This window comes from Cicer arietinum, chromosome 3 (assembly GCF_000331145.2).
Source record: "Cicer arietinum cultivar CDC Frontier isolate Library 1 chromosome 3, Cicar.CDCFrontier_v2.0, whole genome shotgun sequence".
Classification (NCBI taxonomy): Eukaryota; Viridiplantae; Streptophyta; class Magnoliopsida; order Fabales; family Fabaceae; genus Cicer; species Cicer arietinum.
The window spans coordinates 6,845,784-6,864,863 of NC_021162.2; the positions used below are offsets into that span (position 1 = coordinate 6,845,784).

General features: G+C 28.8%; 1 protein-coding gene across 1 annotated transcript; it reads left to right on the forward strand.

Moving 5' to 3' along the window:
- The first annotated feature begins 6 nt into the window (after positions 1-6).
- LOC101507877 (uncharacterized) lies at positions 7-1,114 on the forward strand. The gene is made up of 2 exons (XM_004491907.4): positions 7-314; positions 663-1,114. Exons 1-2 carry the CDS (start codon positions 132-134, stop codon positions 1,023-1,025), a joined length of 546 nt encoding a protein of 181 aa, XP_004491964.1. The 5' UTR covers positions 7-131; the 3' UTR covers positions 1,026-1,114.
- Positions 1,115-19,080: the final 17,966 nt, after the last annotated feature.

Genomic DNA, 19,080 nt, shown 5'->3' on the forward strand with positions numbered 1-19,080 from the left:
AATTGGTTCAGAATGCAAAGAAGCCCCTGGTTAATAAACACACCACTGATATTATACCATATACTGGTCAAGTTCAAGACGATGAAAGTGAAGATGAAGGTGATGTTTATGACAATGACAATTCTGCGAGTATGTTGAGTAAAGGATGTGGTTTGTTACCTAATTTACATATTAGGAATTCATTGTCCTTGTTAAATCCTGTGGCTGGAATTAAAATGAAGAACCAAGGTCCCTTGATTTCTGCTTCTGAGGTTGGAAAAACTAACAAAAGCTCTCATATTAGATCTTTTAGTCCAGTTCCAGCAGTAAAGAAGGTAAAAACAATGCACCATTCAATCCTTTTTTTTGTTAATAAGCATCTTTATCAATGAACATGTTATTACTGGTATGACAGTTATGAATTATTCTGAATAACCTCAGTGATTTCATTGATCAAATGATAGGAATATTAAAAAGGAATGATGATGATACATTAGTATTTATAGGATAATTGTGAACTAGCGAATAAAGAAAATAACAAACTAACTAGAGGATCTATTAGATGTAAAAAGTTAGTTATACTAGCTAGTTAGATCATGTACTAGTTAGTGAACTATCATCAGTTATTATCTAATACATGTTTTCAGCATATTTACTCACAGCCATATAAATCTTTGATGCAGGCTTGGGAAGCAATTCACAAGAACAAGTCAAGCAATGTAGTTGCACCACTTGAGATTGAATCAAACAGGTTTGGTTTTTCGGGCGAGCTTCTAGGTAGAGTCTCTCCCTTTCGGCGTTCACGAGCTGCTGCTGCAGGCATATCTCCCTGCAGAAGTAAACCACAATCTCCATTTCAGGGCGTGAAGTTGCTCGGTGATGCTAAAGAAACTGAAATCAATAAATCAGGCAATTTGAAATTCTACAGCACTGGACTTGGTAAAGTACAAGGGGTTCCAAACCAAGGAGCCAAAAGAAGTTCATATTTAGGAAGTTTGGCAATTGAAAAGACATTGTATATAGACATTATATCATGTTTGATTTGAAAACATGATATAAATTTTGTTTTGGATTATTGCAATAGTATTTCAATTGAAGATTAATATTAAATATTTTAAAAATGTATTTATAATAATATTTTCATATATTTTTAGTTAAAATTTTTATATAAATAAAAAATCAGACAAATTCATTTAATGTGGAAACTTAAGCATGCGGATTCCTTTTTGAAAATTATTTTTATACGAAATTACCTGCGGATTTTAATGCGAAACATATAGTTGGTGCAATGGATATACCTGCAGATTTTCATACGAAATATATTTGTAGGAACTGTGCTGCAAATATTTCTGCATGAAAAGTCGTAAAAAAGTGGCTAAAGTTTTTTAAACTTTGCTGCGGATTTTATTTAATTTTCCTGCGGATTTATCCGCAGGTAATTTACCTGCGGATAGTGAAATCCTCAGGTAACAATTATCCACGAAGGTTTTACGTGGGGATAAGGTTCCGCCGGGAAATCCGCAGGTAACATGCTTTCCTGCGGAATATTTGCTTAAATCCGCAGGAAAATCCGCAGGAAAAACGCAGAATTCTAATAGTGTGTTAACTTTTCTAATGTTCAATAGTTGTTATTATTATTATTTAGAATATTATTATTATTTACTAATTATTCTATTAGCACTTACAATAATATATATGGTGACTTATCAAATTTTTTTTAACTGTTAATATAATATTATTTTAGACTGATAGTGTATAATCCCTTTTTCTCTTATTGCACCAAAGTATAATTTTATTTGTTGTGTTTTTCATATAATTTTGTTTTAATTTAAATGGTTTATGTATATAATTTTGTTTTTCATATATATAAACCGTGTGCATATTGAAGTGAGCGAAGAGTTTTAGAACATGTGTTATTGCAGATACACCAAAATTGAGACTAAAGTTATAAATTGTAATAATAGTATTATATGAGGGTAGAGTTGGAATATTGAAAATCACACCAAAATTACTATTGCCTAAATATATTGTTATAGATATTTATATTTAAACTATTTCATTTAAAAATTTATCATTTTTTTCAATCAAATAATTGAATTTTGAAAGAAAAAAAAATAAATTCAATAGAAATGTATCGTCTATATAATTTAGTTTTACATTCCACTACGCCAAAAATAGCATTTTACAACACGCATTTTACATCGTTTTTTTTTACTAAAATCGTTGTTGTATAATATTTTAAAATTAACGGAGGATACAACAACGCCTTTCTGACAAGCGCTTTTGCAAAATCACTGTTGTAGGTCATATAAGGTCATAATGTTTACATCGATTTTGCTGAAAGCGCTATTGTAGGGTCATATAGCGCTTTCACATAATGTCTACAACACTTTTAGAGCGCTTTGGATATAAGCGTTGTAAAATATAACACTCTCACATAATATTTACAACACTTTTTAGAGCGTTTTGTATACAAGCGTTGTAAATTATAGCGCTTTCACATAATTACATGGTCTTTTAGAGCGCTTTATATATAAGCGTTGTAAAATAGTGCATATTTGATAAAAATCATTCCCTTTAAATAAATAAACATATTTAATATGTTATCTCCCTAATCCTATGAACCCTCATCTCCTCTACTATGCACCCTCTTCTTGCTGAACCCTTTTCTACTGCTCCTCTGCTGTGCGCCCATTTCTATTAAGTGATTGTTGTCTCAGGTACTGTATTTATTGATTTGTTATTGTCACTAAAACTAATAAATTATTACATGATAAATCATATAAAATGTTACCTGATAGTAGATGGCATAACTTTGATAAATCATTTAAATTGTTACTTGATAAATCAGATAAGTTGTTACCTAATAAATCATATAAAATCTGTTCTTTTTTGAAATTTGTTCAATGTGTTCTCTTTTGAAATCAGACTTGTATGCATAACCTTGGACCTTGGTCCATTTTCCAATATTAGACTATATACACTATAGATTGGTATAATATTATCAGTAGCTCATCATTTGTGTAACATTGCATTCATATAGGTCATATAAAATGGACCAGAATTGGATGTTTGTCAATCGATTGTCAAAAGAGTGTGAAAATGGAGTGAAGAAGTTTGTAGTGAAGAATGCAAAAGACCTAAATCAAATCATTTGTCCTTGTTTAAAATGTTGTTTTGGAAAACGTGGCATGAAATTGATCAAAGCTATACATGTTGGATAAGACATGGTGAGAAAAAATAGGGAACATTAATTTTAAGAATGGTTCGACATATGCTTCAAATAATTTCGACACAGATACATATGAGCGAGACCGAGTTGAGTAGATTGCAAAAGCAGTTGAAAAAGATATTCGGGATTGTCCTAAAATGTTTGAGAGTTTGTTCAGTGATGGAGAGAAACCATTATATAATGGTTGTACTAAATTCACAAAATTGTCGACGATATTAAAGTTGTACAACTTAAAAGCGACTAATGGATGGTCTGATAAAAGCTTCACAAAATTATTAACACTCCTAAAAGATATGTTGTCAGATGATAATGAACTTCCCAGTCGAACCTAGGAGGCTAAATGAATTTTGTGCACTATTGACATGAGTTACGAAAGGATTCATGCGTGTCCTAACGATTGCATTTTTGCATTTTATTTCGAAACGAATATGAATTACTAAAGGCGTGTCTGAAATGCAATGTCTCTCAATATAAGAAGAAAAAATCTACTTCAACAAAAGTCGTGTGGTATTTTCCTATAATACCAAGATTTAGGCGCATCTATCGTAGTAAAGAAGATTCAAAAGACTTGACATGACATGCAGATGAAAGAATTAGAGATGGAAAATTTCGATACCCTGGAGATTCTCCACAATGCGCAAAAATTGATCACGAGTATCCTGATTTCGGGAGAGAGTCAAGAAATCTACGACTTGCACTTTCTACTAATAGAATGAATTCACATGGTCTTCAAAGAATCTCACACAGCACGTGGCCTGTGATTTTGTTGATTTATAACCTACCTCCATGGTTATGTATGAAGCGTAAGTTTATGATGTTGTCTCTATTAATTTATGGACCCAAACAATCGGGGAATGATATCGACATATACTTGACTCCTTTAATTGAAGATTTAAAAAATATGTGGAAGACAAGTGTGGAAGTTTATGATGGGTATAAGAAAAAATGTTTCAATTTGAGGGCTATGTTGTTCGACACAATTAATGATTTTCCAGCATATGGTAATTTATCGGGATAAAGAATTAAAGGTCAGTGTGTATGTCCTATATATGAAGAGAGTACATATTGGATGCGGTTGAAAAATTGTAAGAAGAATGTGTTTCTTGGACATCGTAGATTTTTACCTTTTAGTCATCAGCATCGTGGGTGGAGAAATGCATTCAATGGATAATCAAAGGAATGTATTACTCCTTTAGCACCGACTGGATATCAAATATTTGAAAAAAGTACAAGGTTTGACCAATAAATTTGGCAAATCTTTTGCGGAAGAGCTTGTCAAAATTGAGTGGAAGAAAAAGTCAATTTTCTTTGAATTGCCATATTGGAAGTCATTGGATATAAGACATTTTCTCGATGTGATGCATATTGAAAAAAATGTATTTGATAGTGTTATTGATACGTTACTCAATGTTCCAGAAAAGTCTAAGGATGACATCAATGCAAGATTGGACTTGGTCGATATGGGAATAAGAAACGAATTGGGCCCCGTAAAGAAAGGAAATCGCATATATCTACCTCCAACCGCTCATACTCTATCTAGAAAGGAATAAACTGTTTTATGTAAATTTCTACACGAAGTTAAAGTTCCAAAAGGATACTTTTCAAACATTAAAAATTTAGTTTGTATGAAAGACCTCAAGTTAAAAGGTTTGAAGACCCATGATTGTCACGTTATGATAGAACATTTCTACTAATAGGTATACGTTCCATTTTACCTGAAAAAGTTCGACGAACCATAGCTAAATTATGTTTCTTCTTTAGGGAAATTTGTAGTAAAGTGATCGATCATCAGAATTACCGACAATGCAGAGGGAAATTGTTGTTACTTTGTGTGAACTTGAAATGTACTTCCTGTAACATCCCAAATTTCATAATCAATTATTTTATTAATTAAATAGGATTTTAAAGAAATTAATTTGGTGTTAAAAATTATTTTAAAATATATGTTGATTAATTTTATGATTACTTCTCCTTATATGAGTGAGTTTCTTATGATTTGATAATCGTATGTATATTTGATTTAATGAGTAATATAAATTATAAATATTATGTTTAGTTATTTAATTTATTTTCAAAAATATAATGGTATTTTAGCAAAAGTATTTTAGATGATAAGATTTTGAGTGAGTTTACATGTAGATTTGTTTTAGATATTTGTGGTGATATTTTCGGGTGCGTTAAACTATATAATAAATGTGTGCATAGTTATATTTTAATTATTTAAGACTTTTTTTTGTTTTAGTTGTTTGTTTTATAAATAATTATCTTACGATAGTAGTAATATTGTGATTAATTTCTTTATTTCTATATATTTTCTATGATATGATGGTTTTATACGTATTTATTGAGATTTAGTAATAAATATAAATTATTTATATTAAATTTAATTATTTTATTATTTTGACTATTCTATAAAGAAGATAGTATTTTTATGTGATTATTTTGTAAAATAGTATAGTAATAATTGTAGTTAATATTATGAATATGAGAGTTTTTGTTATTAATGTATTTTAAAATAGTAATTACTTAAATTATTTTTTATAAATATAAGTTTTGAAATATTGGTAAAACATTAGTATTGAAATTGTGTTAAAAAAATTAGTTTTGTTAATTGTTGGTTTTATTTAATAATAATAATAATAATAATAATAATAATAATAATAATAATAATAATAATAATAATAATAATAATAATAATAATAATAATAATAATAATAACAATAATAATAATAATAACATTTCCCCTTTCTATTCCTCATTTAGGCCCAACACTAAGAAAAGAATACTGAAACCCTAGCCACCACTACTACAAACCCTATTTCACAAACCCTTCATAACAGAAAAGAATACCGAAACCCTAGCCGCCATTACCTTCACACCTCCTTTTCCTTGTGTATCCAAAGTTTGGAACTTCGTTCCTTGAGAACGACTTTGTGGGGTTTAGAGCTTTGTACTAGGAAGGAAAGCGACCAAGGTAAGGGTTTTTCCCCACACAAATTATAGTTAGGTCGTTTGTTGAATGACATGAAATAAATAATCGCGATTACTTGTATTTTAAAATAAATAAATGTAGACTAATAAAACCCCAATTTTTGTGAGATTGAATTTAATATTTAACTCATATGTAGTAAAGTATGAAATTTTATGCGATGTATGCTAAACAAAATTAAACTCTTATTATGTATATTAGTTAGAGTGTGAATTTTATTGTTATATGTATTAAAGTGTTAATTTTTATGGCATATATGATATCAAATTTTTATCTTTATGTGTATGTGGTGATAGTCATAATTGTTATCATTATTTGTATATGAATATGTGATACTCATGATATGGATGTGTGTATGTGTTCTTAATGATGTGTGAATAAGGTGATGATTTAAAAAAAATGATTTTTGAATGCTCATGGCATAATTCTTGGTGGGCTGTGTGAGAATATATCTATTTCATACTATATCTTCATGGCATGACATATGTGTCTTCGTGGAAGTTTCCTTAGTGGCATGTGTGATTTTCTGTGTGGAAGTTGCCTTAGTGGCAGGTGTCATTTTCTGTGTGGAAGTTGCCTTAGTGGCAGGTGTAATTTTATGTGTGGAAGTTGCCTTAGTGGCAGGTGTAATTTTATGTGTGGAAGTTGCCTTAGTGACAGGTTTATATCCGGATCATGTAGTTTTAGGAGCATTCATCATGCATGTGTGTTGATATATAATTTATTAGTTTGTTAATTTTTTTTCTTTTAAAGTGGGAAGTTTTTACGTTTATGAGTTTTCTGTTATTCTTCTATATGTCTTGCTTTGGTTTGATGTGGATGATGGAAAAAATTGACCCTTACAACAAAATTTTAGGAACTAATGAGTTTGAGGAGATTCAAAAGTAGTTAATGAGTATTGACGTGGCGAACGCGGGGTAAACATGAGTTTTTCTTTGAAGACGATTTTGTAATAATGGAATTGTCCAATATTTTAAAGTTCTTTTGATCTTTTGTAACAAACTTTTAAAATGTACTAGAATTCTAGGAATACAGAAGTAGTTCTCTTCTGTTAAGAATAATCGTCTTCGTATTATTTTAGTTTTAAGTAAATATTTTCTTAATAATATTGAATAACGTGATTGTTACTATTTATGTAAAATGAATAAATGTTAATTATTCAAAACATTACATTATGGTATCAGATTTTTAATCCAAAACATTACTTAAAAAAATACTTATTTCTTAAAAAATTTATGAGTCTTTTTTTTTCTTCTAATACTCAACATTTATTCCTTTCACATTATTAGTAACAATCACGTCATTTAATATCATTAAGAAAATATTTATTTCTTAATTAAAATAATATGAAGACATTTATTCTTATCGGAAGGTAAACCACTTCCGTATTTTTAGAATTCTAGTGCTCTTTAAGTGACAAAAAATTAACAGAACTTAAAAAAATATTGGCAATTCCATTATTACAAAATCACATCCTGCCACTAAGGCAACTTCCACGAAGATGCAGATATCATGATGTAGTATGAAATAGATATATTCCCACACAACCCACTAAGAATTATGCCATGTGCATTCAAAAAATCACCTTTTTTTTTATAATTTTAAAATTATCTCCTTATTCACACATCATTAAGAACACATACACACATCCATATCATGAGTATCTCATATTCATAGACAAATAATGATAAAAATTATGACTATCGCCACATACACATAGAGGTAAATTTGATATCATAAAGGCCATAAAAATTAACACTTTAACATATATAACAATGAAATTCACACTCCAACTAATATACATAATAAGAGTTAAATTTTGTCTATCATATATCGCATAAAATTTTAGACCTTACTACATAGGAGGCGAATATTAAATTTAACGCTACATTTATTTCTTTTAAAATAAAAGTAATTACGATTATTTATTTCACGCATTCAACTAACGGCCTAACTATAATTTGTGTTGGGAAAAGCCTTTACCTTGGCCGCTTTCCTTCCTAGTACAAAACTCTAAATCCCACAAAGTCGTTCTCAAGGAACGAAGTTCCAAACTTTGGATACACAAGGAAAAGGTGGTGTGAAGGTAATGGCGGCTAGGGTTTCGGTATTCTTTTCTGTTTAAAGATTTTCTTTATGAAGGGTTTGTGAAATAGGGTTTGTAGTAGTGGTGGCTAGGCTTTTAGTATTTTTTTTCTTAGTGTTGGGCCTAAATGAAGTATAGAAAGAAGAAATTATTATTATTAGTATTATTATTGAATAAAACCAACAATTACCAAATCTAATTTTTGTAACACAATTTCAATACTAATGTTTTACCAAAATTTCAAAACTAATATTTATAAAAAATAATTTAAGTAATTACTATTTTAAAATACATTAATAACAAAAACTCTCATATTCACAATATTAACTACAATTATTACTATACTATTTTATAAAATAATTACATAAAAATACTACCATCTTTATAAAATAGTCAAAATAATAAAATAATTAAATTTAACATAAATAATTGATATTTATTAATAAATCTCAATAAATACGTATAAAACCATCATATCATAGAAAATATATAGCAATAAAGAAATTAATCACAATATTACTACTATCTTAAGATAATTATTTATAAAATAAACAACTAAAATAGGAAATAGTCTTAAATAATTAAAATATAACTATTTACACATTTATTATATAGTTTAACGCACCCGAAAATATCACCACAAATATCTAATGCAAATCTACATGTAAACTCACTCAAAATCTTTTCCTCTAAAATACTTTTGCTAAAATACCATTATATTTTTGAAAATAAATTAAATAACTAAACATAATAATATTACTCATTAAATCAAATATACATACATTTATCAAACAATAAGAAACTCACTCATATAAGGAGAAGTAATCATAAAATTAATCAACATATATTCTAAAATAATTTTTAACACCAAATTAATTTCTTTAAAATCCTATTTAATTAATAAACTAGTTAATCATGAAATTTGGGATGTTACAATTCTATCAAACTTAAAGAAATTTCGTCCTCGAAATTTATAATGACGAATAAGTAAATCATTATTTTAATTACCACAATCAAGATTGAAACTTAGTCTCTAAAGATATAATAAACATGACGAGGGCATTCCTAATTTATTTAAGTGCAACATATCATAAATCACCTTGCATAGCATGATAGGAATTATAACATGAGTTAACAACACATATCACATTTAGCATTCAATTATGGACGACAATACCATAGAGTCACTCACTATAATCTACAAATAAAATATAAATTATAGACTTAGTTGATAATTACTTACTAAATTTAATTGAGGGTGAAATGAAATATATTTCAAGTACATTGTTAGTTTCTACTAGATAATTATTACTAACAACTTTATCAACTAATGTAAGTCGAACAAGAAAAATAGTTATCACACGTATTTTTAATATTGAATAATATTGATAATTTCTAATTATTTTTAAATAATAAATTTCGAGGATGTTACAATACTCACCCCCTTAAAAATAGTTTCGTTATCGAAATTAGTTAGTCATAAAAAGATTCGTAAAGAAGTATTTTATTCACGACTATATAGTAGGTTTAAGTTACACAGTAAGTCGTGCACTAGAGGGGTTCCCAGGAAAGAGAGGTGTGTCAATGGACCACTTAATAACCAAGTCTTTCCTTAGTCAAAATCCCGCTAATACAACTTTTTACGGTATTACTTTTCCTTTCTATTATGGGGACAATAGGTTCAGGTCACATGGTAATTCATTTACTAGAGGGGTTCCCAGGAAAGAGAGATGAGTCAACGGACCACTTAATAACTAAGTCTTTCCTTAGCCAGAATCCCGCTAATACAATTTTTTTCAGTGTTACACTTCCCTTCTATTATGCGGATTCTAAAATTCTATATAGGTTAGAGGTTTAAAACATTGTCTCTGTTACAAAAATTTAAATTATAACACAAAAATTAAATAATTAAGGAGTATTCGTAATCATTGGTCTAATTAATAACATCATTAATTATTGTATACTTTCAAATCAAGTCAATCTAAACCAATACACAATAGTTACACATTATAGCAAAATAAAACTAATCCTTTTATAATTCTAAAAAAAAATCAATTCATGACAATTAATTGATAATGTCATAAATATGGAAACAACTAATGTATAACGTCGAATTACATTAAGAGTAGTAAATTACTAAAACTTCAAATCACGAGTAGGAACTTCACAACACCATAATAATAAATTCATAAGATTATTAAATCATAATCATTAGATTCATAACATATAAACAATTATTTAAAAAATTCAAATCACAAGTAGTAATTTAATCACGTCAATGAATAACGGGTATTAAATTAATAACATACAAACAAAAGAAATTCAAATCCCGATTAATAAATGCGTCATGTCACACTATTAAATCTATAGCATCATTAAATCACAAGTATTAAATTCATAACATATGAACAATTATAAAAGAAAAATTCAAATCACGAGTAATAAATTCTTAATGTCAATAAATCACGAGTATTAACTTCATAATATAAAAAATTCAAATCTTGAGTAGTAAATTTGTAATGTCATAATATTAAATTCATAATATTATTAAATCACAAGCATTAAATTCATAACATATACATAATTATTTATTAAAAAAAAATTAAATTACGAGTAATAAATTCTTAATGTCAACAAATCACGAGTATTAAGTTTATAACATACAACCAAAAAAATTCAAATCTTGAGTAGTAAATTTGTAACGTCATAATATTAAATTCATAACGTCATTAGACTTAAAAACAATTATTGCATAGAATCAAAATTAAGACTACTTTCAATCATATGAATTTAAGACATATATTCAATATCAAATTTCAAGGAGATTACACGATTAATGGTAAATAATAGGAAATTATGTACTTACTAAAATAAAACAAAAACAAAAATAGAAAATCAAACAATTAGCATAATTAATGCCACATAATAGCACTTTAAAAATCAGTAAAATCTAATAATTACGGAAATAAACAATTAACAAAATCAATGTTAAAATATATGCGACATTCACGAAGCGTCCCACTCCAAAAGTCTGAGAATCATTGCTCTGATACCATAATATAACGCCCCGAATTTTTAATCCAAAACGTTAGTTAAAAAAATACTTATTTCTTAAAAAGTTTATGAGTTTTTTTTTTCTTCTTCTAATACTCAACATTTATTTCCTTTCACATAATTAGTAACAATCACGTCATTTAATATCATTAAGAAAATATTTATTCAAAATTAAAATAATATGAAGACAATTATTCTTATCGAAAAGTAAACCACTTTCGTATTTTAGAAATTTAGTGCACTTTAAAAGTTTGTGACAAAAGATTAACATAACTTAAAAAAATATTGGCAATTCCATTATTACAAAATCTTTTTGAAAGAAAAACTCATGTTTACCCCACGTTTGCCACACGTAAATACTCATTAACTACTATTGAATCTATTCGTACTCATTATCACCTAAAATGTTGTTGTAAGGGTCAGTTTTTTCCATCGTCCACATCAAACTAAAGCAAGACATATAGAAGAATAACACGAAACATATAAACGTAAAAACTTTCAATTTAAAAGAAAAAAATGTACAACCCGTTAATCTTATATCAAAACATATGTATAATAAATACTCAAATAATCAACACATAATCAATATCTCATTATAACATCAAATCATTTAAGAAAAATTATTATCGCATTAAATACACATTAACCACAACCAAACAATCACATGACGGTGCAATGCTATGCATGCTCCTAATAACTACATGATTCAGATATAAACCAGCCACAAAGGCAACTTCCACACAGAAAATCACTCATATCAATGGGGTAATAAACCTGCCACTAAGGCAACTTCCACACATAAAATCACATCCTGCCACCAAGGCAACTTCCACGAAGATGCATATGTTATGCCATGAAGATGTAATATGAAATAGATATATTTCCACACAGTCCACTAAGAATTATGCCATGTGCATTCAAAAATCACTTTATTTATTTTAAAATCATCTCCTTATTCACACATCATTAAGAACACATACACACATCCATATCATGAGTATCTCATATTCATAGACAAATAATGATAAAAATTATGACTATCGCCACATACACATAGAGGTAAATTTGATATCATAAAGGCCATAAAAATTAACACTTTAACATATATAACAATGAAATTCACACTCCAACTAATATACATAATAAGAGTTAAATTTTGTCTATCATATATCGCATAAAATTTTAGACCTTACTACATAGGAGGCAAATATTAAATTTAACGCTACATTTATTTCTTTTAAAATACAAGTAATCACGATTATTTATTTCACGCATTCAACTAACGGCCTAACTATAATTTGTGTTGGGAAAAGCCTTTACCTTGGCCGCTTTCCTTCCTAGTACAAAACTCTAAATCCCACAAAGTCGTTCTCAAGGAACGAAGTTCCAAACTTTGGATACACAAGGAAAAGGTGGTGTGAAGGTAATGGCGGCTAGGGTTTCGGTATTCTTTTCTGTTTAAAGATTTTATTTATGAAGGGGTTGTGAAATAGGGTTTGTAGTAGTGGTGGCTAGGGTTTTAGTATTTTTTTTCTTAGTGTTGGGCCTAAATGAAGAATAGAAAGAAGAAATTATTATTATTATTATTATTATTATTATTATTATTATTATTATTATTATTATTGAATAAAACCAACAATTACCAAAACTAATTTTTTAACACAATTTTAATACTAAAGTTTTACCAATATTTCAAAATTAATATTTATAAAAAATAATTTAAGTAATTACTATTTTAAAATATATTAATAACAAAAACTCTCATATTCACAATATTAACTACAATTATTACTATACTATTTTACAAAATAATCACATAAAAATACTACCATCTTTATAGAATAGTCAAAATAATAAAATAATTAAATTTAACATGAATAATTTATATTTATTACTAAATCTCAATAAATACGTATAAAACCATCATATCATAGAAAATATATAGAAATAAAGAAATTAATCACAATATTACTACTATCTTAAGATAATTATTTATAAAACAAACAACTAAAATAGGAAATAGTCTTAAATAATTAAAATATAACTATGCACACATTTATTAAATAGTTTAACGCACCCGAACATATCACCACAAATATCTAATGCAAATCTACATGTCAAGTCACTCAAAATCTTATCATTTAAAATATTTGTACTAAAATACCATTATATTTTTGAAAATAAATTAAATAACTAAACATAATGTTTATAATTTATATTACTCATTAAATCAAATATACATACGATTATCAAACCATAAGAAACTCACTCATATAAGGAGAAGTAATCATAAAATGAATCAATATATATTCTAAAATAATTTTTAACACCAAATTAATTTATTTAAAATCCTATTTAGTTAATAAAATAGTTGATTATGAAATTTGGGATGTTACAATTCTACCCAACTTAAAGAAATTTCGTCCTCGAAATTTGTAATGACGAATAAGCAAATCATTATCTTAATTACCACAATCAAGATTGAAACTTAGTCTCTAATGATATAATAAACATGACGAGGGCATTCATAATTTATTTAAGTGCAACATATCATAAATCACCTAACATAACATGATAGGAATTATAACATGAGTTAACAACACATATCATATTTAGCATTCAATTATGGACGACAATACCATAGAGTCACTCACTATAATCTACAAATAAAACATAACATATAGACTTAGTTGATAATTACTTACTAAATTTAATTGGAGTGAAATGAAACATATTTCAAGTACATTGTTAGTTTCTACTAGATAATTATTACTAACAACTTTATCAACTAATGTAAGTCGAACAAGACAAATAGTTATCACAAGTATTTTTAATATTGAATAATATTGATAATTTCTAATTATTTTTAAATAATAAATTTCAAGGATGTTACACTTTCCACCCTCGTTTTTTTTTTGTTGATATAATGGTTCACCTTAGTGTTCATTTTGTCAAGGAGACACAACTTTGTGGGCCAGCTTATATGAGATGGATGTATCTGATAGAACGATATATGAAAATATTAAAAGGGTACATAAAAAGTAGAAGTCGACAAGAAGATTGTATGGCTGAACGATACATTATCGAAAAAGCTGCTGAATTTTGTACTGAATATCTATCCAATGTTGAATCCATAAGGCTTCTTATGTCTCGTCATTCGGGAAGAATAACAGGATAAGGGATATATTGAAAGAGAGTAATGACTATATCAAAGACATAATGGGAGCAAACACAATTGTATGTTCTACACAATGATGATGACGTTCAATCATATGTTACAATACACATGGATCAATTATCTAGTTTGAACATGAATAGGAATCAAAATTGGATAACACGAGAGCACAATCGAAGTTTTATAACATGGCTAAAAAATCACATTAACTCAAAGTTTGATATAGACCCCGATTCGAGTTTACATGTCTTTTCTTACACCGATTATGTAATTAACGGCTACACGTTTTATACCAAAGAACAAGATGATCAAACCATTATGCAAAATAGCAGAGTCACTCTCGTAGCTGAAGCGATGCATATCACAATTGCAAATGAAAAAAAACCCAATATATGCAAATCTATCATATTTTGGGTTTCATGTTCCTATATTTGGTTGCAAGTCGGTCGATAGTAATAATGGCGATCAAATTGATGAATTAGGGTTCTTGTTGGTCGATATTAATAAGGTGGGATACAAATATGAGCCTTTTATTTTAGCGTCGCAAGCTCAACAAGTGTTTTATGCCACTGATCCTGCTGATGATAAATGGTCTGTTGTCCTATCCATCAATAAAATAAGTGATGATAACAATAATCATGAAGATGTTGGTAATGATCTTTTCTTTGCGACATCACAACCACGTGAAATTGATTCAACTGATGATGGTTTATATCTTAGAGATGATCATTTTGTATCGTTAAGGGACAAACAAATATGGATCCCACCAGGAAAAGAAGAATGACATCTTAAAGTGTTTAAGTGGTTATATAAGTCATGTAATCTGAACTCATCATGTAATTTTTACTAAGTTCATGTAACTTGAATTGCCAGAAATTTCATGTAATTTTTACTTAGCAATCTGTTTGACCTTCCAGAACTGAGCATTTAGCATTTAGCTTGAAATGTATTTGATTTTCTGCTTATACTGAACTTGAGCTTGAAAAAGTTATGTTTGGCTAGGAATTTTCCTTGAACTTGAACTGATCCCAATCTGAATTGATCATGTAATTTAGCATTTAGAATTGATATATAGTTATTTAACTAATTATTTAGAAGAAAAAAAAATCCAAATATAGGTATTTTATAGAAACTAAACTAAAATTGTAATTTACATATTAAACTTGAATTGAACATAAATTTGTAATTTTACAACGCTTTTTGTCCATAAGCGATGTAAAAGACTTTTAAAAATTAAATTACAAATTATTTATAGCGCTTGTTCCATAAGCGTTGTAAGAGACTTTTAAAAATTAAATTACAAATCATTTACAACGTTTTTTGTCCAAAAGTGTTGTAATTAAAAATTAAATTACATATCATTTACAACGTTTGTTCTATAAGCGCTGTAAAATGCTCATATATCGCCTTTTATATCGTCTTTCTATAAGTGCTATAAATGGATCATAAGGCGCTTTTTATATAGTCTTTTAAAGCATTTTTTGTGGAAGCGCTGTAATAGGTTAGGTCTTTTAAAGTGTTTTTTGGACAAGCGTTGTAAAATAGTTTTTAAGTAAACTGATAATAAGAAACCGCTTCAGTTTCCTCTTCATTACGTACTCTCCCTACGAACTTGGCAGTGTAAAACCTCATCATTTTCCTCTTCATTAAGTACTCTTCATCTTCGTTAATCTCCATACGAACCCTACTGACCCTCTTCTCCCTAGTGCAAACCCTCTTCACTACTATCATGTTGAACCCTTTCCATACGAACCCTACTGCAAACCCTCCATACGAACCATCTCCATACGTATTTGTGCACCCTCTTTGAAGTAACAATTTCGACTTACAAGGAAGGGGAGTTTGAATTGTAAATGTACCTATTTAAAAATTTCTGAAGAAACCTTAAGATTTAACTCAAGAATGATATTGGTTAAGAAAACAGAAAACGAAGAACGTTCTTGGTTTTTACTAGAAAACGGAGAACGTTCTTGGTTAGCTTAAAAATAGAAATTCCATTTATGTTTTATCTCAGTTTATCAGTTATCGATCTTGATAGGATTCGTTACAATCTATTCAAACTATACTTAAACTCTTATAGTTTGAGATTTACAATAACGATGAGATTGTTTTGATAGAATATGAGATGTCTCAACTCTTGTTTGAGATTCGATTCTTGACAAAGAATTCAGTAGTAATAGCACAGTGTGATATAAAAGTTCAGAACAGATTATTCTTTGTGAAAATGAGAATTTCAAGTATGTGAATGTGAAGGATTTATGAGACTTTGATAGCACTTGAACTTCTGCCTTTTTCATGAACTTTGGCCTTTCTTTTATAGGCGTTTGGAGCATTTAATAATGGTCAAAAGAGCTGTTGGTAGTGCTATGACAATTTTGACCAAAACCAATATATATGATTAAAAATATTCCAGCCTTTGAACATTTTGAATATGTTTTGACTAATGCTGTTACAGACTTCTTTGATCAGTTTTCCTTTGAGTTTAATGATCCTTGAAGCTTCTCATTTAATCATTGATGTTACAGCTTCGATCTGGAGCCTTGAATATGTCCAAAATAGTTTGGTGAATGATTATAAACCTTTGTAGAAGTAAGGAGATCAATGTTGAAATTTTGTAGAAACGAATATTGATTATCAATTTGATTTTGACAGTTTAAATTTTCTAGAGATTGATGAACAATCTGAAGATTCAGTTTTAATCATTTTGGATATCTTCCTGATGTCTTGTATAGATCAAGATTGATTAAACTTTCTTGACAGTTTGGCTGAATAAGATTTAGACAGTTTCAACTAGCTTGATTTGAGACCTTTTATCTTAGTGATTTGAATGCCTTCTTTGACTGAAATGGATCATATTTGTTCCTTGCCATGTGCTGACGAACTTGGTATAAAATCCAGAGGCAAAAGCTTCGTTGAAATAGTGGAGATTGATTGGTTAAGAGGCTGTGACGATCAGTCTTGAACCTGTAGATCATTCTCTATTTTGTCCAGAATATTCTTGTTTCTTTATCTGTATAGTTTTTTAACTATTTTCTTTGCTTTGCTTGAATCCTATCTTTGAATTAATTCACTCAAAAGCACAAGTTAAATTAACATAACATTTTAGAATCATAATTAACATTCTTAATTAACCTTTGTTTATTTTCATCAAAACATTAATTTGAGAGTTTTTCTTAACAATCTCCCCCTTTTTGATGATGACAAACATGTTAATTTATATTTTAATTCTGATTCTAATATAAAATTTGAAGAGCTTAATAGCTCCCCCTCAATTAATGCAGTAAATGATTTTGACAGAATTTTAATCATGCATATAATTTTGACATAAGCTATTTTTTCATTAATTCAAAAGAGTTACAAATCATCAGTTTGCTTTTAGCATAATCCTAGATACAAAAGGGATTTAAAAACAAAATAAAAACTATCCTAATTCTCCTCCTTTGTCATACAAAAAGAAATGAGTAGAAAGATCCTAAGACGCTAATGACAGAGAAGATCCTTCATAAAAGAAGGATTTTCCAGGGTTAGGAACTTGCGGAGGATGAGGAACATGATGAAGCGGATGAGGTGCAATTCCCAGCTTGGGAGCAAGTTGTTCTGCGAGCCCAATTCTCAACAGAGCAGTCTCTTGATCTTGCTAAAGTTTTCGTGCCATTATAGTCTAAAGGGCAGCCATAATGTCAGAATGGGAAGGTTTAGTCATGCGAGGAGGAGTATGGAGGTGAGTTGATGGTTGAGAGGTGGCAGCAACAGTTGTGTTGAATTAAATGGTGGAAACAACGATAGATGGAATAGTGGCAAATGAGGTTGAAATGGAGGGTAGAGGGTCAGATGATGTGCAGTGTCTAACAGATGGGCCAACATCTTCTGGAAAGATTAAAAACTGGCTAATGCCGAAGATGGATGAGCTTGTTTTTTGTGGGGACACAAAGAGTGGAGACATGGTACTCACATGATGACTCGGTAGTAATGTACCGAAGTCATGAGGAGGAGTGTAAGACCCATAATTTTAAAGTACCATTTATGTATTTTTGGTGCATTTTGGATTTTGGCTCGGAGGCTTTTAAGCCAAAGTTAATTATATTTTGGAGTTTTATAATCAAAAAGATATTTTGATGCCAATTAAAATTTCTCGTCGATAAATAAATTGAAATTAACTGCGGTGAATCCTTTACGGATAATTTAATGTGTTTCGGGTGAAACGGTAAATTAACAAATATCTGGATATTTTGAGATAATTGTTAAGTTATATTTATTATCTATATATGTTTGTTTGGAGGGAAAAAGAAAGGAAAACTAGAAGGAAGGAAAAGGAAAAGAAAATAGTATAAGAGGAAGGAAGGAAAAAGGAAGAAAGGAAAAACAAAGGAAAGAAAAAGAAAGGAAGGAAAATCGAAAATTCCATCTTCTTCCTCTGAACCGTGACCACTTTTCTCTCCTTCTCCCGTTTTCATTTTCGTCGCTTTCTTTTCTTCAAAACTATTAACCCAAGGTTGGGGGAGAGTTAGATCAAGGTTTTCGCAACTCCACTCTTCCTCTTTAATTCGAAAACGAAGAAAAACGGT

Excerpts from the sequence above, each read along its gene's own strand:
- LOC101507877 (XM_004491907.4), top strand. The coding sequence starts at position 132 with ATGTTGAGTAAAGGATGTGGTTTGTTACCTAATTTACATATTAGGAAT. Across the intron at positions 315-662 it reads CAGTTCCAGCAGTAAAGAAG|GCTTGGGAAGCAATTCACAA; the intron begins GTAAAAACAATG and ends TCTTTGATGCAG.